Raw genomic sequence first — 25567 nt, forward strand, 5'->3', positions numbered from 1 at the left:
TTAAAGTAATTAAGGCTTGATATAATTTACTTATAGGATATTTCTTTTAAGATATTATTCTATTAATCTCTTCTTTTGTATTATTATGAAGTTTTTGTAAAAATTTTTAATGTAGTCTTGATAATCTTTTATTTTTAATTTTTGTATAGAAATATGATTGCTTTGGATTCATTGTATGTTAAGTAATTTTACTATGAGATGAACTATCAATAAAGTTTTGTTAATACTTTAGGAATAGTTTTTTGTTTAGTATAATTAAGTTTTATGAATACTTACTTATTTTAATTAGCTAATTTAAATTAATCTGAAATAAAGCTTAATTTATTTATTAACTTTACTTGTCCTAGATTATGGACAATAAATGACATTAAGTTTCTGCTATTAATCTTTAATTTTATATAAAACTTATTAGAGAGGAAAAATATAAATTATTTACCTTAGTTTAAAGGGCTAAATATATAGGCTTTTAATTATAATTCCTATAATATTTGAAGGAAACCTCCTTATTTCCTTCTAGAAATAATTTTTAGGCTATAGAGAGTTTTATTTAAGAATCTTTGTCTTTCTTTTTACAATAGGTAACCTGTAGGGCTGTAGTTTGAAGGTTAAGCCTATAGGCGACTAGTTAGCTATATTATAAGTACTTTTATAGTAAGGCTGACTACTAATTTACTTTTAAATGTAATATTTTAATAACAATGTTAGTTTACCCTGTAAATATTAATGGAAAGGATTATTTGTATCCCTGAGAAAGCCCTGAGCATTCCTGGTGTTAGGCTGGATTTAGATATAGGGCAGCTGCTGTTAGCCATGTCTCTGTTATCTGGGTCCCTATCTGAGCTGGGCCAAGTCTCTGTCTGTTACCTGGGTCCCGATCTGAGCCAGGCATGGGAAGCGCGAAGCAGCCATGGGGCAGGAGACCTCCCTCAGAAGGGGCGAAGGTTTAAGACCCTCTAATGTTGGGGGGGTGAGGATCTGTGCCCTACCTCTGTTGACCCCCAAGTTCTCTCCTGATTGCCCCTCTGTGACTGTGCCTGTCTTAGGTTGTTCCTTCCCTGAGGAATCTTACCCGTCTCTGGCTAACCAGCCATCCTCTGGGGCCAAGCAGGGTGATGTGAGGTTCAGTTCTGTCTCCTTGATAGCCTATGGCCCCGTGGCCTCCACACTTAGCACCTGCCTTGGGATCCCCTCACCTGCTGGCGGGGCCCTGGCATTGATCACATATCTTGGGGAACCCAGGTTTCTTCTCCAGGGAGGGCCCAGCTCACACCATTGGACGATAGACAGATCTATGGTACCAGCCACCATGAGGCTTCAACCTCAGCATGAATAGAGAGCTCAGGTAACAGCTGCGGGCAATTGGATTGTGAGAAGAGGTTCCCTCTTGGCAAAAAGGGTAAGAAGGGCCAATATAGAATGCTCAAGTGCCTTCCCAGTGCCTTAATTCCTTTCATGTCCTTTTTAAAATTGCTGCCAAACATTCAAAGAATTAGTTTGTAAGTTTGTTTGGGATAAATGTACAATATGCTGTTGTAAAATATCAAAAATGATAATGATATTGTAGAATAATATTATGTAAGGATATTCTTTGCTCTAGGTATGGCAATTTAATTTTAAACTGTCTGTTAATTTCTTTTTGTATAGACAAGGTCTTAGTAACTTTCTTAGGATACTTAATTAAATTGCTTACAAAGATATTGGCTTTTCTTTAAGCTGAAAACCTTGAATATAATTTAATAAGCTAATATATTTAAGTAATTAAAGTAGGTATCTTTATTTAAAATAAAGTAAATTTATGTCTGATTTTATAAACCGCAAATGTTGCCCCGCCTCTAGCTTAATGTAGGAGGCTACATAAAGTTAGGTAGTAAATGGTGGCTTCTAATCTGTTCCTAGATTTTATTTGGATTTAATTATTTAAACATTAGTTTCTTATGTAACTTAATTTATATGAGATCTTGATTATATTTTAAAAGGCTAATTTATAAAGTAACTTAAGTAAGTATCTTTAATTAAAAAGTAAAGAAACTTATTTAGTAAAACTTATGGGTCTGATACTTTATTGGTCTGATTTAAAAGTATGGCTTTTGTCTTTTTAGAAATTCTACTGCTGTTGAACAATTTGGCTATATTTAAGAAATATATTGTTTTTGCCCTTCTCATAGGTGAAAACCTTTATAATATTTAATATATATGTATAAGTAAAATATATTAACTTTTATTTGATAAAGCTTTCTATGTGATTTCAAGTATTACTTGGTTTAATTAAAAATATATTTCTTTTAAGAGAGAACAGACTTTTGAATATTTTGGGGCCCAATGAAATGTTCAAAAGTCACTCTCAGTCTTGAAATAACTTGGAAAGATTAAATATATATATGTATATATTTATATATATGCTTTAAAAATTATATACCTAAATTATCTTAAAGAATATCAATTATATTTAAACTGGATTATAGAATTAATCCTCTTTTTAAAATCAGATCAATAACTAATATATTTTGAATTCCTAATTATTAGAGAAAACAGAATATTTTATTTTCTTAAAAATACATTTTTATATTTTAGGTAATATAATTACTATATTTATATAATTTCTCTTATTTAATTTAATCTGTACTTTGAACTTTTAAAGCTGGTAAGTCAAATATTTTTAGTAGGTTTTAGATTAATAACACTTTATATTTCTAAGAAAAATACAAGACATAATCAATTAATAGATTTAATTCTGTCTTCTAGATTTTTTATGAGGCAAATTTAGATTAATATTTCAGTGTATATATATATATTTTATTTTAAAATATCTAGATAGTCAATAAACTTTTATTATGATATAATTAATGCAGAATTTTAAAATTTTAAGCTGCCAAATCTTCCTTTCTTAAAGATGGTAAAACAGGTTTGATTTATTTAAATGTAAATTACTATATTCCTTAAGATGGCTACTGGCAGGAAACTATATTACCTGTCTGCTGGGGGGAGGGCATCTACCCCTTCCTCTATTAACAAAGGGCGTAGCCAGTTACTTGGGCTACTTAGATCTTTATAATTAATATATTTTAACAATTTATGAGATTCAAATCCAATTCTAATTATTTTAAAGCATTTACTTTGGATAAATTCTATAACAGAGACAAATTTACTTATATTGTTGAAGGCTTTAAAAGTTAACTTTTTAACAAGGTTTATTAGCATTTTAAAAACTACTCTTTATTATGGAAATATGAATCTTGTTGCTGGAACCAGCTTGAATTTCTTTCCTTTAGATTAAATTCGCTATTTTTTTCTTTCCTTTTTTCTTAGGAAAAAACTAGTCTTGGGTTTTTCATTTCTGTAGCCCTTGTAAAGAGTTAAGTCTAGTTCAAGACCTATCTAATATCCGAAATTCGACCGAGTGCACATTTGCCTTATACTAGCTTTCTCTTTACACGTGTACAGATATCCCAGACGCATTTCTAAATTTTTAAAACCTTTTCATGGCGAGAAAGAAAACTTTTAATTTGTATACTAGGAGAATGGGCGTCCATATTGGATCGTCACGTGTCTCTCCCTTCCCCCACATCCTGCTTACTTCAGGAGAAGCATCAGCAACAGATCTGGCTGAATTTCTTTTCATGCTTAAAAGATAGACAGATCTCAAAATTTTTCTTTCTTTTTTGCTTTCTGAAGTAATAACTCACACCCAATTTGGCCAAGATTTGCATTTCCCTGCTAGTTCTCTTATAATTTTTAAACAAGGTATTAAGTAATCTTATTGCAAGTAATCTTATTGTGGGAGAGCAGATAGCCCTGCCCTCTTCTGCCACTCCTGAATCTCTCTGCATCAGAGGCGGCTTCAGCAGTGGAGTTTCACTTATTACAGATTTTAAATTCCATACATACACTAAGATTCTAATTTGAACAAGAAACAACATTATTTTGTGATCACATAGACTTCGACATTTGCCTCTAAAGGGCATTTTCTCTAAACTCTACTTATCCCATGCTTTACTCCCGACTATCAATAAATTGCTCCTCCCTTACCTTATCGAGTGCACTCTTTATCTGGAGGATATCCTCACTGTCTGCTTCCCAAGTCCTCAGGTCCCTGTTTGGGTGCCAATTTGCTAGGGCCAGCCTGACAGGTTGAACTGGGCTGAGGTAGGGAGGTGGGATTTGAGAAAAGAAAGAAAGACAGGACAGCGGGATCGGGAGGTCTACGAGTCTTCGAGAGGCTGTAGCGTGTTTATTAACTCTGTAATGCCTTTTATACACAAAACACTGAATAGGAGGTCTGTGAAGAGGAATGTACTCTTTGTTCCTCTTAATCTCTAAGGGAGAGATAGAGTAGAAGGACAAATTCTCGGTACAGTAAATCAGGCAGATTCTCAGTAAATAGTTACAGACTTCTTGGCAAGCCATGAAAGGGTTGCTCTCATTCTACTGATAACCACCATCCAAACAAGTCTGGGAAAACTGTGCAGGTAGGGGGCCAGCCTTGCTAGCCCCTTCAGGTGCAAAGACTGTGTCAGCTTACACCCTGTCTCCAACAATCACCTTTATGTATTTACTAGAGACCTGATGCATGAAATTCATGCAAGGGGCTCGGCCCTCACAGCCCCGGCTTTGTCCAGAAGGTTGTCTGGAAGGATGTCCGGCCTAATTAGCATATTACACTTTTATTATTATAGATTTTTTCCATCACATTTAACCTTCTCCACATGTGTGCCTTTTGAAATTCTTTTCTCTCAACAGCACAAATGAACCTGTTTTCAGCAGTAACACCTGCCCCTGCCAATGAGGTCTATGGGTCTGTCTTACAATCCTTGCAGTGTCTGCCCCCTGTCTCTTCCAGAGAAGTTTCCTGCAAGCTGAGTGGGCTTGGGACTTGGGAGGATGGGGCAAGGATGGCCTTTGGAGGGTGAGAGGAGACAGTGACACTTCCTGGAGCCAAGGGTGCAGTCTACACTAGGTGTGGCAGGAGGCCTCCTCACCTGTTCCCAGAGTCTGCCCTGAGCATTCACTCCAGGGTGGACTTTGGAATTTCCTGGCATAGAAGGTGACCTTGACTTCCTGAGCAGATATTGCCTTGGGATTGAGGCAGGTTGTTTCAAAGCTAGTCTCTTGATGTTCAATGCAGGCCTGTCTCTATTTAACCCTAGTCCCGGGATTTTAAGAGTATCTTTCCCAACCAGGGTGTGGAAAGTAATTAAATTATTCATGGTTTTTCTTTTTCTCATTCTCCGCCCCCCACCCCCTGGCCCGGTTTCCTTTCTCTTCTTTAGTTTTCCCTTCATTACTGTCTCTTACCCATTTCTCTCTACCTGTCTATAAGTCTCTCCTATAAAGATAGTGTTGAATACTTTATCTCAGACTCTGTCCATGCACTTAACAAAGATGGGCTTATTGCCTATTGTGTGCCAGGCACTGAGGAGCAGAAAAATGAGAAGGACCATCCATGCCATTTAGTAGGTAAACACTTTCGCAAAATCTGACTCCCTGTAACCAGCACATTCCTGTTTCCTCTCCTACACTCTTTTTCCTTATGGCATGCATCACACTGTTGTTGACTTAATAAAATAACCTTAATTGGAACCACACATGTGATCTCACTACAGGGTGACAGCACAGTGTTGCTCTCTTACTCCCACTGTGCCCAGGACTCTGGGCCTGGTGAATAATTGGCATGTTTGTGCCCACGGCACCCAATGAATGACTGACCAAACAAGATTTCATAACAATGCTCAGTGTGAACCTGTTGGGGGTGATCCAGGTGACCCTGAGTTTGCTACCCCTGATGACATAGACAAGGGGCAGTGTGGTCAATGTCTCCAGCATCTTGGGTGTGTGTCCGTGTATGGTGGGGGTACTGCATCTCCAATACAGTGTTGAGGTCTTCTCTGACTCCTTCAGGTTTTGGGCTGGGACAGGGGCCCTCCCTCAGTCCTCCTGCTTCTGTGCTTCTGGGGAGGACTTTTCCAGGGAGTTCATTTCACACAGCTTCAGAGGTTTTCCTTCCAGATTCCTCTCTCTTGCTTTGTGCCAGACATTCATGAGGAAGCACTTTTTTATCTTTTGGGGATCAAGATGGGCCTCAGGTCTATAAAATTTGATTTAACCTAACCCTGTCCTGGAGGAGGGCCCACAGTGACTAAGGCAGAATTGGAACCTGAATAACTTGGCTACAGAGTCCATGTCCTTAACCCCTAGGATAGTCAGTGCAGGGAGTCTTGGAGCTGGGGGTAGAGCATTTGACTCAACTCTACAGATACTTCTGGGCACATCTGTGAGTGCACAATTAACGTCTGAGGATAACAAGGCTTGTCCCCTGGCCTAAAGTGTCTGATAGCCGAGAAAGAGACAAGAGATCCAGAAATGGTATGGCTATCACTTGTGATGGTTGTGACCATGTTAGCCATGGTGGCGTGGTAGCCAGTGGAATGGGGGAGGGTCCTGGAGAGGGGTCCTAGGTGAGGAGTGAAGAACTGAACTTGGCAACCTGGCAACGTAGGATGTGAGAAGTAAGGGTGAGTAATAATTGACTGCTTTTATTGTGGGATCTTCCAGGGATAATCATCTAGGCCTGGCCTGGCAGGAAGGATGCTGGAAAGGTGGGCTCATGAGGGTGTGGCCCTGGACAGGCCATGGACTTTCATGCTGTTGGTGGCAGCACAACCCCATGGAAAATATTAAATCAGGGGAGCTACTTTTTCAGATCAGCCTCTAGAGAACCCACTGGCTGGAGTATAGAGATTGGCTCTGAATGTGGGGAAGCTGAGACCACAGGCAGAGAGAGATGCACCTTAGAGGACTGATTGCCATGGAGTTGACAAGAGCAGGAGATGACTGAGGAGTATGGAGGAGATTGATAGAATTTAAGGAGAAAGAGGAGGAGACAGCGTTTAAGCAGTGCTTTGCAAAGAATAGGTAGGATTTATATATTATTATTTATTAAAAATATTTTTTTTCTTGATTTCAGAGAGGAAGGGAGATGGAGAAAGAGAAAAAAACATAAATGATGAGAGAGAATCATTGATCAACTGCCTCCTGATGCCGCACACTGGCGATTGAGCTCTAAAGCCAGGCATGTGCCCTGACCAGGAATCCAACTGTGACTTCCTGGTTCATAGGTCAACTCTCAACCACTGTGCCACGCTAGCTGGGCTCAATCACATTATTGTGTAACCATCACCACCAACCATTTCTGGGGGAAGAGATATTTTTAATTTTGCAGTTTTCTCTTCCTCTTTAAAATTGATTTTTGAGACAGGAAGGGAGGGGGAGAGAGAGAGAGAAACATCAATCGGTTGCCTCCCAAACATGCCTGACCTGGAATCAAACCCACAACCTAGGTATCTGTCCTGACCAGGAATTGAACAGGCCACCTTTTGGTGTTGTGGATGTTTCTCCAACCAACTGAGCCACACTGGCTCGGGCAATTTTGCAGTTTTCTTAAAGCCTCCTTAAGAAAGATCTTTTCTCTTCTCACAACACTGTGACACTAAGTGTAGGGTTTCTCCCCCAATCCCCAACCCCAATACCAACCAATTTTCCAACTCTCCAAACACCAACTGGGTATCCTATAATTTAATTCAATTCTGACACCAAACACCTGGAGCAAGTGTCAGACCCCACAGGTGCAAGGGCTCAGTCCCCAAGATTGTCCTCACTTTAGGGGCCAGTCGCAAGCAGTTGATCCCCAGGGTATCCATATTTCTGTCCAACATGGCTCCAAAGTCAGGGGTTCTTGAAAACCCCTCTCAGTTTCAGTAATTTACTGGAATGGCTCACACAGCTCAGGGAAATGTTTACTTACCTTTACCAGTTTATAATAAAGGGCACAGATGAACAGCCAGATAAAGTCCATGGGAGAGGGGAGGTCAGGAAGGTTCATGAGCCTCTGTTCCTGTGGAGCTGGGGTGCACCACACCCCAACTGTGGATGTGGTCACCAACCCAGAAGATCTCTGAACCTCAGAGTTTATGGAGCCTTCCTCACAGAGGCATGATTGATTTTTAATTTAATCTTCAGCCCATTTCTCCCTGTAGGATGGGGAGTGAAAGATCCAGATTCTAATCAAGGCTTGCTCTCTCTGCTGGCCAGCCCCATCCCGAAGCTGTCCAGGATTCCACAAGAGTCACCTCATTACAAGAGGAGATGCTCCTATTACTCAGGACCTGGGGACAGAGATCAATAAATTTGTCATGATGAGCTATGAGAATATAAAATGTGGTTTAGCCCTAGCTGGTTTGGTTCAGTGGATGGAGCATTGGCCTGTGGACCAAAGGGTCCCGGATTTGATTCCTGCCAATGGCACGTAGTACCTCAGTTGTAGGATCCTACTCGGCCTGGGCCCTGTTTAGGGCGTGTGCAGGAGGCAACCAATTGATGTGTTTCTCTAACATCAACGTTTCTCTCTGTTTCTCCCTCTCTCTTCCAGTTTCTCTAAGAATCAATGAAAAAATATCCTCGGATAAGGATTAAAAATAAATAATAAATAAATAAATAAAATGTGGTTTACTTGCACTTTTCAGGCAGTTCCACCCTCCCCCCCTTTCTCTCTCCCTCTCTCTCTCTCTCATCTCAGTTTCTAGCATGGGAATATATCTTTTCAGTAAGGAGCCTTAAGAGAATCTTTGCTTCCTTCTCCATGCCTTCGAGACATACAGATGGAGACGCCACTGGACCAAGCCCCCTAGTTCTGGTCTCTGTTCTCTCCACATGGACCACACATTTTGACCCATGGCCATTTCTGTTCCTCTACAGCCTGCATTTTAGTGGCTGGTGTCTCCTGTGCTCCTGAATCTTCCACTCGGTATGGCGATATCACCCACCCCTGCCCCCTGCAGCCTCACCTCCACCTGCTCTCCAGCCCCCTCCCGTCACATGGCCGAGTGTGTATGTGCAGCTGCAGGAGGTGATGGTGGTCCCTCCTGGCAGGAGCACAGGACAATCTGCTCTCTCAGGAAGAAATAAGTGACAGCTCTGCAGTTTCATGTGGGTGTTTATTTTTGGCGGAAGGAGGTGGGCAGATGAGAAGAGAGAGACTGGATGGAAGGATAACAGGGCGGGACAGGAGCCAAGGCTCCTTCCCAATCTGGGCAAAAGAAGTGGGGGGCAAAGTGCTCGCTTCGGCAGCACATATACTAAAATTGGAACGATACAGAGAAGATTAGCATGGCCCCTAAAAAAAAAAAAAAAAAAAAGAAGTGGGGGGCAAACAGCTTTGCTGCTAGCAACAGGAGCGACAGCAGTGAAACAATTCCTGGAAACTTACTCTTTCTTCTTCCTTCTCACACCCTCCCCCTTTTGTTTTTCAAAAAATGTAGACAAGACATTATAATTAACAATCTGAAGGAAGGAAGGTACCAGGGAGGAATTATTGTAAGTCACAGATAAAGGCAGGCAGCTTCCCAGGGTCGGAGGGGCCAAGGGCTTGTGTCTGGACCCTGGAGGAAGGGGCAAAGCAGGCTGTCCCAGGAACCACCCCCCCAACTCTGTGGCCTTTGTGGCCTAGGACCCTACTTTGTGTGGCAAGGGCAGGTGGATAGTGAACAGGTCTAGGCTGAGGAGTTTGGCAACAATTGCACTCTCATGCCCAGCCTGAGCTTCCAGAAGGCCACCAAGTGCAGAAGATAAATCTGGCTACAGAAGTTGCTTTGCCCTCTGGCCTCAGCTTCCCCCTGTGAGGGAGGCATCTGTATCTGCCCAGCAGTACCAGATAAGGTACTCCCCAGGGTCCCCAAAGATGGATGTAGCCCAGGGACCCTGTCCTTGGCATGGCTCAGCCCTTTCCTGCTCACTCATGCGTTTACGGAGACACGGTGGAGGTAACACTCGTTTGGGGACTGGACTTGGCTCTGACACCTTGTTCCACCATGTAGTAGCTGTGTGACGTCAGGCAAGTCACTTTACCTTTCTGAGTCTCCGACTCTTTATATGTTAAGTGAGGGCAATGATGATGCCTTCACAGGGCTACTGTATGGGATACATGAGGTAAAATATGTAAAGTGCTTGGCATAAGCATGGCCCTTTTCTACTTCTGGGGCAGGGTGGTGAGGAAGAAGAGACCCTTATGTGGAATTGATTTTGAGATACCTCTCCCAAGTCCTACTATGACCAGACTTTTTCTCTGAAGTGGATCAATACCAGCTTCCTCTTTTATTTACTTGTTTGGTGTTGTGTTTCTTACATAAAAGGTCGAAAACATCCTCAAGGAGAAGGGAAGATGGCTGCCGATGGGAAGGCAGACTGCAAGATAGTGTGTGAGTAAGAGAACAAAGGGAGAGTGTGTGGTCGCACGGGGAGTGTTTGTTGGTGAGTTGAGGGACAATTATACTCCAGGAGACTGTAGGGGTGGCCGGACGGGGTTCCCCTTACCGGGCATCCCCCACTGCTGCTGGGTTCCCTTCCAGAGTGACCAGCTCTGACATGGAGAGGGTGCTATCTTGAATGGGAAAGTGGATGTTATTGGAAGCCTGAAAATCTACAACTATGGCACCCAGCGAACAGCTGCGAACCCAAGGACACCGGTTCCCAAGTTGCATGAGCACACAGACTCAGAGGCGCTCTGCACCCCCTCACGGAAAGGAGAGAGAGAACTATATAACCAGACACCTGGAGAAGACAGATCATGGGGAGACAAAGAAACAGCCTGCATATGAAAGAAAAGCAGGCATCACCAGAAAAGGAAGTAAACGAAATGGAGGCAAGCAACCTGTCAGAAAAAAAAATTCAGAGAAATGGTCATAAGTGGATGAAGAGAATGGAAGACAAATTCAATAATATGTGTAAGAACCAAGAGGAAATGAAGAAGAACCAAGAAGAAATTAAAAAATGGCATCACTGCTATAAAGAACTCAATAGAAAGCATCACCAGTAGACTAGAAGAAGCAGAGGACTGTTTCAGTGAGCTAGAAGATAAAGTAGGAAAAAATACCCAAGTAGAGCAGCTTAAAAAAAAACACATTAAAAAGCAGGAGGAGAGCCTAAGGGAACTTTGGGACAACATGGAACAAAACAAGATCCGCATGATAGGGGTACCAGAAGGAGAGGAAACTGAGCAAGGAATAGAAAACTTGTTTGAAGAAATAATGACAGAAAAATTCCCTGATATAGGGAAGAAAAATCCCACACAAATCCAAGAAGCTCACAGAGTCCCAAACAAAATGAACCCCAAGAGACCAATGCCAAGGCACATTATAATTATACTGGCAAACAGCAACGACAAAGTAAGAATCTTTTTTTAAAAAATATATTTTATTGATTTTTTACAGAGAGGAAGAGAGAGGGATAGAGAGTTAGAAACATCGATGAGAGAGAACATCGATCAGCTGCTTCCTGCACACACCCTACTGGGGACGTGCCCGCAACCAAGGTACATGCCCTTGACCGGAATCGAACCTGGGACCCTTGAGTCCGAAGGCCGACGCTCTATCCACTGAGCCAAACCGGTTTTGGCTAAAGTAAGAATCTTAAAAGTTACCAGAGAGAGACAGAATGTTACATACAAAGGATCCCCCATCAGACTAGCAACAGATTTCTCAACAGAAACACATCAGGCCAGAAGGGAATGAAATGAAATATACAAAGTCATGCAAAGGAAGGGTCTGAATCCAAGAATACTGTACCCAGCAAGGCTATCAATCAAAATTGAGGGTGAAATCAGGAGCTTCACAGACAAAAAAGGACTAAGGGAGTTTATTACCACCAAACCAGCAATGCAAGAAATGCTAAAGGGTCTGCTGTAAAAAGAAGAAATAGGAAGCAAAGAAGGAACACAGAGGTAAAGAATAAAAATGGCGACAAACAAGTACCTATCAATAATAACTTTAAATGTAAATGGATTAAATGACCCAATAAAAAGACATAGGGAAACTGATTGGATAAGAAAACATGACCCATATATCTGCTGTCTACAAGAAACCCACCTCAGAAATAAAGAGGCACACAGACTGATGGTGAAGGGATAGAAAAAGTTTTTTCAGGCAAATGGAAATGAAAAAAAAAAAAAGCTGGGGTAGCAATACTTATATCTGACAAATTAGATCTCAAAGTGAAGGACAGAACAAGAGATAAGGAAGGCCACTTCATAATACTAAAGGGAGCAATCCAACAAGAAGATATAACTCTGGTAAACATATACACACCCAATACAGGAGCACCCAAATACATAAAAAAGCTCTTAAAGGATATCAAGGGAGATATTGACAGCAATACAATCATAGTAGGGGACTTTAATACCCCATTATCACCATTGGACAAATCCTCTAAACAAAAAATCAGCAAAGAAACATCAATCCTAAATGACTCACTAGACCAGATGGAATTAATTGACATCTTCAGAACATTTCACACCAAAGCCACAGAATATACATTTTTCTCAAGTGCACATGGGTCATTTTCAAAGTTAGACCATATATTGGGTCACAGGCAAAGTCTCTTCAAATTCAAGAATATAAAAATCATATCAAGCATCTTCTCAGATCACAATGGCATAAAACTGGAAATCAACTACAATAAAAACAATCCAAAAAAAAAAAAATCAAACACATGGAGACTAAATAGCATGTTGTTAAACAATGACTGGGTTACCAGAGAGATCAAAGAAGAAATAAAAAACATCATGGCAACAAACGACAATGAAAACACAACAATCCAAAATCTATGGGACACAGTGAAAGTAGTCTTGAGAGGGAAGTTCATAGCTCTACAAGCCTACTGAAAAAAAACAAGAAACAATGGTAATAAATTACCTAGCCCTACAACTCAAAGAGTTAAAAAGAGAGCAACAAGAAAAGCCCAGTGTAAGCAGAAGGAAGGAAATAATGAAGATCAGAGCGGAGATAAACGACATAGAGACAAAACAACAACAACACCAAAAAAACAATACAAAAGATCAACAAAACCAAGAGCTGGTTCTTTGAAAGGATAAACAAGATTGATAACCTCTAACCAGGCTCACTAAGAAGCAAAGAGAGAGGACCCAAATAAACAAAATCAGAAATGAAAGAGGAGAAATAACAACAGACTCCACAGAAATACAAAGGATTATAAAAAAATACTATGGACAGGGAATGGACATATTCCTAGAAAAATATAACCTTCTAAAACTCAATCAGGAAGAATCTACACATCTCAATAGGCCAATAACTATGAAAGAAATTGAAGCAGTCATCAAAAAGCTTCCAGCAATCGAAAGCCCGGGCCAGATAGCTTCACGGGGGAGTTTTACCAAACATTCAAGGAAGAACTAAAACCTATCCTCAGACTATTCCAAAAAATTCAAGAGGAAGGAACACTTCCAAGCTCATTCTATGAAGCCGGCATCACCCTAATACCAAAACCAGATAAAGACAACACAATGAAAGAGAATTACAGGCCAATATCCCTTGTGAACATAGATGCCAAAATCCTCAACAAAATTCTAGCAAATTGGATCCAGCAGTACATCAGAAATATCATACACCATGACCAAGTAGGATTTATCCAAGGGATGCAAGGATGGTACAATAAACGCAAATCAATAAACCTGATACATCACATAAAAAAATTGAGAGATAAAAATCACACAGTCATATCAACCGATGCAGAAAAAGCATTTGACAAAATCCAACACCGTTTCTTAATAAAAACTCTCAGCAAGGTTGGAATAGAAGGATCATACCTCAGCATAATAAAAGCCATATATGATAAACCCACAGCCAACATCATACTCAATGGGCAACAACTAAAACCATTTCCCCTAAGAACAGGAACAAGACAGGGATGCCCACTCTCACCACTCCTGTTCAACATAGTACTGGAAGTATTAGCCATTGTGGTCAGACAAGAAGAAGAAATAAAAGGCATCCAAATTGGAAAAGAAGAAGTAAAACTGTCCTTATTTGCAGATGACATGATACTGTACATGAAAAACCCTAAAGACTCCATCAAAAAACTATTAGACTTAATAAATGAATTCGGCAATGTAGCAGGATACAAAATTAATGCCAAGAAATCCATGGCATTTCTATACACCAATAGTGAACTTACAGAAAGAGAGACTAAAAAAGCAATCCCATTTACCATTGCACCAAAAAAAGTAAGATACTTAGGAATAAACTTAAGTAAGGAGGTAAAAGACCTATACACGGAAAAGTACAGGACACTGAAAAAAGAGATAGAGGCAGACATAAATAGATGGAAGCACATACCATGTTCATGGATTGGTAGAATCAACATCATTAAAATGTCCATACTACCCAAAGCAATCTATAGATTCAATGCACTCCCCATTAAAATACCAATGGCATTTTTCACAGACCTAGAAAGAACTCTCCAAAAATTCATCTGGAATAAAAAAGACCCCGAATAGCCACAGCAATCCTGAGAAAGAAGAACAAAGTAGGTAGGATCTCAATACCAGATTTCAAGCTGTATTACAAAGCCACTGTTTTCAAAACAGCCTGGTACTGGCACAAGAACAGATATATAGACCAATGGAATAGAATAGAGAACCCAGATATCGACCCAAACCACTATGCTCAATTAATATTTGACAAAGGAGGAATGAACATACAATGGAGTCAAGACAGTCTCTTCAATAAATGGTGTTGGGAAAATTGGACAGATACATGCAAGAAAATGAAACTAGACCACCAACTTACACCATACACAAAAATAAACTCAAAATGGATACAGGACTTAAACATAAGATGGGAAACCATAAAAATACTAGAAGAATCCACAGGCAGCAAAATCTCAGACATATGCAGAAGCAATTTCTTCACCAATACCACTCCTAGGGCAATGGAAACTAAAGAGAAAACAAACAAATGGGACTACATCAACATAAAAAGCTTTTGCACAGCAAAAGAAACCATCAACAAAACAACAAGAAAGCCCACTGTATGGGAGAACATATTTGTCAATGTCATCACCGATAATGGTTTAATCTCCAACATTTACAGGGAACTCATACAACTTAATGAAAGGAGGATAAATGATCCAATAAAAAAAAATGGGCAACAGACCTAAATAGAAACTTTTCGAAAGAAGACAGAAGGAAGGCCAAGAGACATATGAAAACATGCTCAAAGTCACTAATTATCCGAGAGATGCAAATCAAAATGACAATGCGGTACCATCTCACACCTGTCAGAATGGCTATCATCAACAAATCAACAAATGACAAGTGCTGGCGAGGATGTGGAGAAAACGGAACCCTCGTGCACTGCTGGTGGGAATGGAGACTGGTGCAGCCACTGTGGAGAATAGTATGGAGTTTCCTCAAAAAACTAAAAATGGACTCCCATTTGACCCAGTAATCCCACTTCTAGAAATCTATCCCAAGAAACCAGAAACACCAATCAGAAAGGATATATGCACCCCTATGTTCATAGCAGCACAATTCACCATAGCTAAGATTTGGGAACAGCCTAAATGCCCATCAGCAGATGAGTGGATTAGAAAACTATGGTCCATCTACACAATGGAATACTACGCTGCTATAAAAAGAAGGAATTCTTACCCTTTGCAGCAGCATGGATGTATCTGGAGAGCATTATGTTAAGTGAAATAAGCCAGGCAATAAAAGAAAAATACCACATGATCTCACTCATTTATGGAAAATAAAGAACATTATAACCTGATGAACTAAAAGATAGATACAGAGGCAGTAAAGCACCGAACAGACTGTCAAATTAAAGGTGGAAGTCTGGGGAGTGTTGGTAAGCGGGGGAAAGAGATCAACCAAAGGACTTGTATGCATGCATATAAGCACAACCAATGGACACAAGACATTGGGGGTGTGCAATGAGGGCATGTAACAGGAGGTAGGGGAGGCTGGGGGTAGGTCAATGGGGGGAAAAAAGGAGATATATGTACTACTATATGTAATACTTTAAACCAGTGGTTCTCAACCTTTCTAATGCCGCGACCCTTTAATACAGTTCCTCATGTTGTGGTGACCCCCAACCATAAAATTATTTTCGTTGCTACTTCATAACTGTAATTTTGCTATTGTTATGAATCATAATGTAAATATCTGTGTTTTCCGATGGTCTTAGGCTCTAAAGCAGCGGTTCTCAACCTGTGAGTCCGCTAGCAGGGTCGCCTAAGACCATCGGAAAACACAGATATTTACATTACGATTCATAACTGTAGCAAAATTACAGTTATAAAGTAGCAACAAAAATAATTTTATGGTTGGGGGTCACCACAACATGAGGAACTGTAATAAAGGGTTGAGGCATTAGAAAGGTTGAGAACCACTGCTTTAAACAATAAAAAAGAAATCCCCAAATGCCACTATGAATTGCCACAGAGGAGATGCAGTAATAATAGCTATTGGATACTCACCATTCACCAGGGAGGATTCCAAGGTGCTTTTCTTTAGTTAGTTAAAAAAATTTTTAAAATATATTTTTACTGATTTCAGAGAGGAAGGGAGAAGGAGGGAGAGATAGAAACATCAATGATGAGAGAGAATCATTGATCAGCTGCCTCCTGCATGCCCCACATTGGGGATCAAGCCCACAACCCAGGCAGGTGCTCCTACTGAAAATTGAACCACAACCACCTGGTTCCCAGGTCGATGCTCAACCACTGAGTCCTCAGTCTCCCTGCAAAGCCCCTCCTGGTCCCGCCCTCATTATGGGAGGTAGGGTGGGGCATTTCTACCTCTGAGAATTCTAACACCCCTCCACCTCCACCCCAGCCTTCCCCTGTGCTCTCCGCCTTATCTCCGCTCCTGTGGCCTCCAGCAAACAAATTTACAGGTGGCTGACCATTTCCCTTCTCACTCTCTGACCTTTCTCAAATTGAAAAAACGTCTAGACTCTTTCTCTTCAGACCCTCTTAACCAGCAGCTGCCTTCTCCCCAGTCCCTGAGCCCAAATCCAGAGAACCTGAGCTCCAAAATAGCTTTTCCCATCTAACACTCATTCTCAGGCCCAAAGACTGCCTTCCTCAACAGATTCTTCTACTCTCGCGTCCACTCTACCCCCGAGAGAGGCAGCAGGAACTAGGGCATATTCTGAATCCACGTCCCATTCTCTAAGTTCAGCCTCACAGATTGAGAGGCATCTCAGGTTTCTTTTTCCACTGACCTGACCACCTGTACTCCCCGACATACGCCGCAACTGCAGGTCCACAAACCCCTCAAAAAGATCTCGTTAACCTACCTTTAAGGTCTTTAATAATAGAGACAAGGAGACCCAAATCCAAAATCAAAGACGAGATCAGCCAAGGCTGAGGCCCAGTAGGAGGCCTTCCAGCTCCTAGCCACCACTCTCACGAACCCCAAACGGAGTGCCGGTCCTCCAACCGAGGGTAAGTCAAGGGCTAAGCCTCCTCCGGGCCCATGCCTCAACTGCAGCAAGGAAGGACACTGAGCCAAGTCCTACTCAAACCCGAGACCCCCGCCTGGGCCCTGCCCAAGGTGAGGAAGGGAAGGCCACTGGAACTCAGACTGTAGTCTGGCTCCTCCAGGTCTGGCCTCAGCCAGTCCAGCATGGCCACCCTCTGGATCCGGTTTGGAGCTCCCAGACCTCCTGGGACTGGCCACTGAAGAAGCTGCCCAGGCCCTGACAGGGCCCCACAGACTTACATCACCAGGACAGAGCCTCGGGTAACGACTGTGGTGGCAGGTAAGCCGATCTCCTTTTTAATTGACACTAGAGCCACTTATTCTGCCCTCTCTGAATTTGCTGGGACCCTTGTCCCCTCCTCAGTCTCTATTATGGGGGTTGACAGATCAGTCTCACAGCCATTAGCCACCTCACGTCTACACAGCATCTTACTAAATTCCCCCATTCACTCTTTTCTCATTCTACCTTGGTGCCCAGCCAGGGCTATCATGCATCCCCTCATAAAACCCAGTTGTCCCAAACCACAGTCACCTACCTCAGTTTCACTCTCTTACCCCAAAAGGCCAAGCCATTCCTTGGACTGTAAATGCCTTATCTCCTTATCTCCTCTATGATCATTATCTGTAGGAAGAATGTGGCCATTTGGGACTGAAGCAGCTAGAAGCCTGGCTAGCCTGGGAACAGGCTTTGGAGCCTGATCCCTCCCCCACCCCTGCCTTTTAGAAATGCTAAATAGAAGGTCTGAAGCATGGTTATGCATTTTTGAAGGACATAGAAGGAAGGTTTGAAGGCTAATTTGAAATTGTGAAGGTTTCGTGAAGGTTGTGCATGTGATGAGATGGAACAGAGAAAAGTAGAAAGAAAGAAAGTTACTCTAAGCAAGAAAATGAGGCTTCAGTCTCTAAGCTTGACAGGACAAGGTTGCTGGATACTTCTTAAGCTAAACCAGAATATTCAGTGTCTAACCTCTTATCCAACCATCCAGGTCCCTGGCTTCCACTACTCCTTTCCTTCCCTTTCCCTCCCACTTTCACTGCAATACAATCTCAATCACTCATTTGTCACCTCTTATTGGTAGCGCCATGGTGACTACCCTCTCAGCTTGGAGTGTGGAACTAGAAACTTCTCCTTACACCTTTCAGCTTGTCTCCATGATCAGGGATTTTTCTTCCACTGTGCGGAAAACACATACATCTGTCTCCCCATCAGCTGGACAGGAACCTACACTTTCATCTATCTCTCACCCAATGTAGATGCAGCCCCAATAATCAGTCTTTACCTGTCCCCGTAACCCATCATATCTGACACAAAAGGGCAGTCCAGATCATCCCTCTCCTCCTAACCCTCAGCATCACAGCAGGGCTTGGAACTGCCATAGGGAGCTTAACCACTGCTCTACCCATACTTTGAAACCCTATCTGGATGCCCAGCAAAGGGCAAAACTGGGAAAACAAGAACCTCATCCCCAGGGTAACCTATTCTCCCCTTTCATATCACTAGTGAGGCAACTGAAACCCCTACTCTTCCCCTAAAAATAACATCTAGGTCTCAGTTGTATTTCAGCTCCAGGCCCAGAAAATCAGCAAAACCAGACAAGTGATGCTGTGGCAGCCTCAGGACCAGCTTTTACCTCCCAAGTGACTCAACAGGATCGCTCTCAAGACTTCACCAACCAGTCCCTTGGGGAAATTATGCTGCTGCACTCCTCGTCCAGCCACCCATCATTAGGCCAACTGGTGTCTATTCCTTTAATTTTGCTCTTTAGCCCCCTTTCTCATGTGCTGTTTTCTAGTCTTTTGCAGAACAGAATGCAGGCGTTCACCAACCAGAAGGTGGGAGAGATCTATCTGGCACTGAATTCAGAACCTAACACCAGAATCCTTGAGACCCCAGGTAGACGCCCCTAACGACGCCCCCTCTCAGCAGGAAGTAGCTATGGAAGACGGACCTTCATCCCCTGACCCTGCCCGGACTCTCAATTTTTTTTAATATCAGCAAAAGCCTGGAATGATAGATCCTCCCTTCCCGCAACTGATGGATGGAGTATGACATAAACTCCACCTGCAGCCGGACATTCCTGAACACCTTATATGGACTGTACATTGAACCACCAATCAGCACCTGCCATATATCCTAAACCTCCAATTCCTAAATCCCTAGGTAGCTAATCATGTGCCTTACATGAAACCACCAATCAGCGTGGGCTGAGTGCCCTAAGCCCCGTCCCCTCTTTTCCTCCCCTTAAAAGGCACTCTCACCCCAGCAAGCTCTCTCTCTCTCTCTCTCTCTCTCTCTCTCTCTCTCTCTCTCTTCCCTTTCCCCTCTGGAAGGCGGCCAGCAGGGTGATCGCCAATAAAGCCTGTGTCCTGGTATCCCATGGTCTCCGGCCCTCTGTTTCATCTTTCACAGAACTTCCTGAGATTGTTCCCAACTGGATGGACTGTGAAGCTCTTGGCAATCCCCAAGCAGTTATATAACTTTTAGGATTCACAAAAGTGAAGCACCGCTCACGTGGGCTGGGAGATTTCTCTGCCTCTAGCCCTTGATACTTTGTGGCTGAAAGAATGTGATCACTAAGGAACGAAAATCTCCAGTTGCTTCCAAGAAACCCGAATTTCCCCTTAGGAGGATTTGCATGCGCTTTGGCTCCCTGAGGGCTCCTTCCTCCCTCCTTGCTTTCCTCCTTCTCTATCTTGGGAAAGTTTTGTAGCCGGGTGCTGGCCGTCACCCCAGGAAGCAGGGACAGGCTGGTTTCTGCAGGGCCAGCAGGTGCCATCCTGCTGCCGCCTCCCAACATGAGGGACAAACACTCTCAGATCCACACAGTTCCTCTCTGCAGACAAGAGTTACAGCTGAAGGCTGAGTCTGCCCCTGTCTGTCTCTTCTGCTTGCTGCCATATGTCCAGGCATTTCTTTAAGGAAACCTCTCCCCTCTCCCAGTGCCTCTACTCTTCCCTGCTCACCAGTCAGAACTGTGAAACTGGACAGTGAGGGAGGCCCCAGAGCTTGAAACTGGCGTCTTCTGTCCTTGTCTACCCGCTGGTCTGCCCCCTTTTATGAAATGGTTTCCTCATCTCACCCTGAAGCCCCTCGGGGACAGCTGGTCTGGGCTCCAGGGTCTAGTCCTTTCTTTAGTCTCCTGAGGGGGCAGATGTCTCCACCTCCCCATCATCCCCCTCATACAAAGTGGACGGAGGCCTTTGTGGTTACTGGGGTTACAGCCTCCCTGATGGTGAAGTTAACGACCCAGACGTGGTCCCTGTTAAGCAGATCCTTTCTACCTTTAGAGTCTGGGTCTGGGTCTGGATTCTGCCCATGTGGCTGGCAGGGGAGAGCCTCAGCATGTGCCAGAGGGCCATGGATGGGGACAAGGCGTCTTCATGGAGTGAGGGGGTAGCTGTTAGGCCTTCTTCCCACAGGCCCTTCCTTTCCACCCTCCCAGGTGCCGGGAGAAGTTTCCCTGAGTATGGCCGCCCCATTCCCTTCTTCTCCTGTTTTCCTCTGAGGTAGTCAGACACCCTCCCATCTCCAGAGCACTTTTCTGCCCCTGAGAGTTTCTGCATCAGCAGAGGACAGGATACCCCTTACCTTCTCTTTCTAATCCAAAACTTAGTTTTCTAAGCAGAGCTTAGTTTTCTTAGGAGTGAATTCTGTGCTGAGCCAAGTGAGAACCTCAGGGGCTCCACCCGCTGCCAAGGTCACAGGGTAGTTGGAGCAGAGCTGGATATTGAACTCACGTGTGTCTTGATTCAAAGTGCGTCCTCTTTGTGAAACTCTCCAGTTAACTGTGGTCGGCAAACTGTGGCTCGTGAGCTACATGCGGCAATTTGGCCCCTTGGGTGTGGCTCTTCCACAAAATACCACGGCCTGGACGAGTCTATTTTGAGGAAGTGGCGTTAGAAGAAGTTTACGTTTAAAAAATTTTGCTCTCAAAAGAAATTTCAGTCGTACTGTTGATTGATATTTGACTAGGTTGACTAATGAATATGCTGACCACTGTTCCAGTAGATCAGGGGGGCAAGGTTCCAGACGTGAGCAGAAAAAAGGGAAGAAGACAGTTCTGGACCATGAGACTGTGACCATAGGGGGCTCCAATTTAGGGCAGGTTGATGGGGAAAAGAACAGAGGAGGGAAGAGGGAGGAGTGGGAGAACCCAGATCAGGTGGCTGGGAAAACTATCCTCAGGTCAAGGGATTTCCTGAGCAATGCAATGTCATCTATTAGAAATGGTGTAAGTGTACCAAAGTTCTACAAAATGGGGCACGGTCAATCATACACACTAAACAAACAAACAAATACTCACTAAACCAGATGAACAGAAAAGACTTGAGGACTCCATGTCAGAGTGCCTGGAGGCTGGTATGCTAACTTACACCCTGTGTTCTTAGATCCTCCTGACTGAACACTGGCCACGTTCTCATTTCACCCTTGCCTACCGCCTGTCCCTGCAAAGCCATGTGGCTGTACCTGGCAATCCTTGTGGGCCTGTACTACCTTCTGCGCTGGTACCGGGAGAGGCAGGTGGTGAGCCACCTCCGGGACAAGTATGTCTTCATCACGGGCTGTGACTCGGGCTTCGGGAACCTGCTGGCCAGGCAGCTGGACCTCCGAGGCTTGAGGGTGCTGGCTGCATGTCTGACAGAAAAGGGGGCCGAGCAGCTGAGGGTCAAGACGTCAGACAGGCTGGAGACGGTGATCCTGGATGTGACCAGCACAGAGAGCATCGCTGCGGCCACCCAGTGGGTGAAGGAGCGCACGGGGGACAGAGGTATCACCCAGGTTTCTCAAGTCTGTTCCTTCTCTCCTGTCAAGAGAAGACCCCTTGCTACCTGGGGAAGATTCCCAACGTGTTTTCTAGAACTTGAGATCCTAATAGCTTTCCTCACCTCACCCAGCATACCAGCTGAGCCTCTTCTCAGACCACTGCCGTAGCCTCTGACTGCAGATTGGGGAGAGGTTGTGCTGATGAGAACTGGTCCCTGCAGAATTTCTGTCTATGTCTCTGAATTTCTAGATGCTGAGTGCCCCGGGGAGATCAGGGCCCACTTTCTGGAGGAGGGGTGGAGAAGGGGGCAGGAGCCTGAAATTTAAATGGGTGGCTGGGGTGCAGCGCTGGAACTGGGCTCCTGTTCTCAGCACATTAACATTCTTGTTGGTGAGTCATAATCGTCCAGTCAGGGAGTTGATGTCACCCATTTTCAGGTGACAACACTGAGATTTCAGGAGGGTCAGAAAGGGAAGTCAGAAATCTAATGAGTGTTCGTGTCCTCTCTCTCTCTTTTACTGCAATTGTGCCTGTCATGTTAAGGGGGAAGAAAAAAGACAGTGATCTCATTTATCTAAGAAATGTAAAACACCATCAATGTAGAAAATATGGAAAGCACAGGGATAGAGAAAACTCACCCATAATCTCACAACCTAGAAATAATGCTGTTAACATTTTGACATATATTATATTTTGTCCATAGTTTGTATCCTTTTCTGTGCATTAATAGAAGATGAGGAATTATACAACATAATGAAATTTCTTCAAAAACATTAATTAAAAAATTTTAAAAATCAATTACAGTTGACATTATATTAGTTTCAGGTGTACAGCACAGTGGTCAGACATTTATATGACTTATAAAGTGATCCCCCAATAAATCTAGTATCCACCTTGTACCACACGTAATTATTACAATAATATTGACCTATTCTCTATGCTGTACTTTACTCTCAGTGACTATTTCATAACTGCCCTTTGTACTTCTTTTTTTTTCTTTTAATCTTTATTGTTGAAAGTATTACATAGGTCCTCCTCTGTCCCCCAGGAATCTCTTCCAGCCTGCTCCTGGCCCCCCCCCCGCCCCCCTTTATCCTAACCCCAGATCCTCACCACCCCATTGTCTGTGTCCATGGGTTATGCATATATGCATACAAGTTCATTGGTTGATTTCTTCCCACCCACCCTCCCCTGCCTTTGTACTTCTTAATCCCTTCACCATTTTCACCCCATCCCCCACGCCCCTCCCACCTGGCAATTATCTATTTGTTTTTTGTATCTGTAAGTTTGTTTCTGTCTTGATTGTTCATTTAGATTCCACATATAAATGAAACCATATGGTATTTGTTTTTCTCTATTTGACTTATTTCACTTAGCTTATATAGTACCCTCTAGGTCCATCCATGTTGTCAAAACTGGTAAGATTTCATTCTTTTTTTATGGCTGAGTAATATTATATATGTACTACTTCTTTATCCAGTTGTCTATTGAAGGCCACTTATGTTGCTTCCATAACTTGGCTACTGTAAATAATGCTGCAATGGACATAGGGGTGCATATATCTTTTCCAATTAGTGTTTCGGATTTTTTTTTTAAGAAATACCCATCGTGGGATTGCTGGGTTAGATGGTAGTTCTATTTTTAATTTTTTGAGGAAGCTCCATACTGTTTTTCATAGTGGGTACACCAATTTGCAATTCCACCAACAGTGCACAATGTTTCCTTTTTCTTCACATCCTTGCCAACATTTGTTGTTTGTTGATTCTTAAAATATATATATTTTTTATTTCAGAGATGAAGGTAGAGGGAGAGATAGAAACATCAATGATCAGAGAAAATCATTGATAAGCTGCCTCCTGCACGAGCCCCAATGGGGATCAAGCCCACAACCTGGGCATGTGCCCTGACTAGGAATTGAACCATGACCTCCTGGTTCATAGTTTGATGATCAACCTCTGAGCTCCCCTTCTTTCCTCCTGCTGGGCTGTTTGTTGATTTTTTGATGATAGCTATTCTGACAGATGTGAGGTGATATTTCACTTTGGTTTTAATTTGTATTTTTCTGATAATTAGTGATGTTGATGATCTTTTCATATGTCTATTGGCCAGCTTTATGTCCTCTTTGGAGAAATATCTATCAGGTCCTCTGCCCATTTTTTAATCAGATTTTTTGTCTTTTTGGTGTTAAGATGAATTTCTTATATGTTTTGGATATTAACCCCCTTACAGGATATATTATTGGCAAATATCTTCTCCCATTCTGTAGGTTGTCGTTTCATTTATGGTTTTCTTTGCTGTGCAAAAACTTTTTATTTTGATGTAGTCCCATTTGTTTACTTTTTTTCTTTTGTTTCCCTTCCCCGAGAAGACATATCCAAAAATATTTCGAAGACCAGTGTCTAAGAGTTTACTGTCTATGTTTTTCTTCTAGGAGTTTTATGGTTTTGAGTCTGACATTTAAATCTTTAATTCATTTATTTTTGTATTGGGTGTAAGAAAGTAGTCTAGTTTACTTTTTGAGCATGTGTTTGTTCAGATTTTCCAATACCATTTATTGAAGAGACCGTCTTTATCCCATTGTATATTCTTTTTTTAATAATAAATCTTTATTGTTCAGATTATTACAGGTGTTCCTCTTTTTGTTCCCCCATAGCTCCCCTCCATCTGATTCCCCACCCCACCCCATGCCCTTACCCTCCGCCACTGTCTTCATCCATAGGTGTAAAATTTTTGTCCAGTCTCTTCCTGCACCCCTCAGACCCCCTCCTCCCTGAGAATTGTCCATCCCCTCCCTTTCTATGTCCCTGATTCTATTATATTCACCAGTCCATTCTGTTTTTCAGATGTTTTATTCACTTGATTTTTAGATTCACTTGTTGGTAGGTATGTATTTGATGTCTTTTTGTTGTTCATCATTTTTACCTTTACCTTTTTTTTTCTTCTTCCTCTTCTTAAAGAATACCCTTCAGCATTTTATGTAATCCTGGTTTGGTGGTAATGAACTCCTTTACCTTTTTCTTATCTGTGAAGCTCTTCATCTGACCTTCAATTCTGAATGATAGCTTTGCTGGGTAGCGTAATCTTGGTTGTAGGTTCTTGCTGTTCATCACTTTGAATATTTCTTGCCACTCCCGTCTGGCCTGCATAGTTTCTGTTGAGAAATCAGCTGACAGTCGTATGGGTACTCCCTTGTAGGTAACTAACTGTTTTTCTCTTGCTGCTTTCAAGATTCTCTCTTTGTCTTTTGCTCTTGGCATTTTAATTATGATGTGTCTTGGTGTGGTCCTCTTTGGATTCCTCTTGTTTTGGGTTCTGTGTGCTTCCTGAAGTTGTAAGTCTATTTCTTTCACCAGGTGGGGAAAGTTTTCTGTCATTATTTCTTCAAATAGGTTTTCAGTATCTTGCTCTCTCTCTTCTTCTGGCACCCCAAAAATTCGGATGTTGGTACGCTTAAAGCCATCCCAGAGGC

General features: G+C 42.5%; 1 protein-coding gene and 1 non-coding gene across 4 annotated transcripts in view; both read left to right on the forward strand.

Moving 5' to 3' along the window:
* Nucleotides 1-25567, forward strand: part of LOC129149782 (retinol dehydrogenase 16-like) — a 55058-nt gene that overhangs the window by 21122 nt on the left and 8369 nt on the right. For 2 of the 3 annotated variants that reach the window (XM_054718950.1, XM_054718949.1), the window contains exon 2: nucleotides 21722-22101. In XM_054718950.1, coding sequence (XP_054574925.1) covers nucleotides 21789-22101 — 313 coding nt within the window. In that variant the 5' untranslated portion in view covers nucleotides 21722-21788. Of the gene's footprint in view, nucleotides 1-21721; nucleotides 22102-25567 lie in introns of those variants that run through there. The other variant, XM_054718951.1, reaches the window with a different exon arrangement.
* Nucleotides 9105-9211, forward strand: LOC114229898 (U6 spliceosomal RNA). The gene has a single exon (XR_003615784.2). It is a non-coding gene; the product is annotated as a U6 spliceosomal RNA (small nuclear RNA).

This window comes from Eptesicus fuscus, chromosome 7 (genome assembly GCF_027574615.1).
Source record: "Eptesicus fuscus isolate TK198812 chromosome 7, DD_ASM_mEF_20220401, whole genome shotgun sequence".
Classification (NCBI taxonomy): domain Eukaryota; kingdom Metazoa; phylum Chordata; class Mammalia; order Chiroptera; family Vespertilionidae; genus Eptesicus; species Eptesicus fuscus.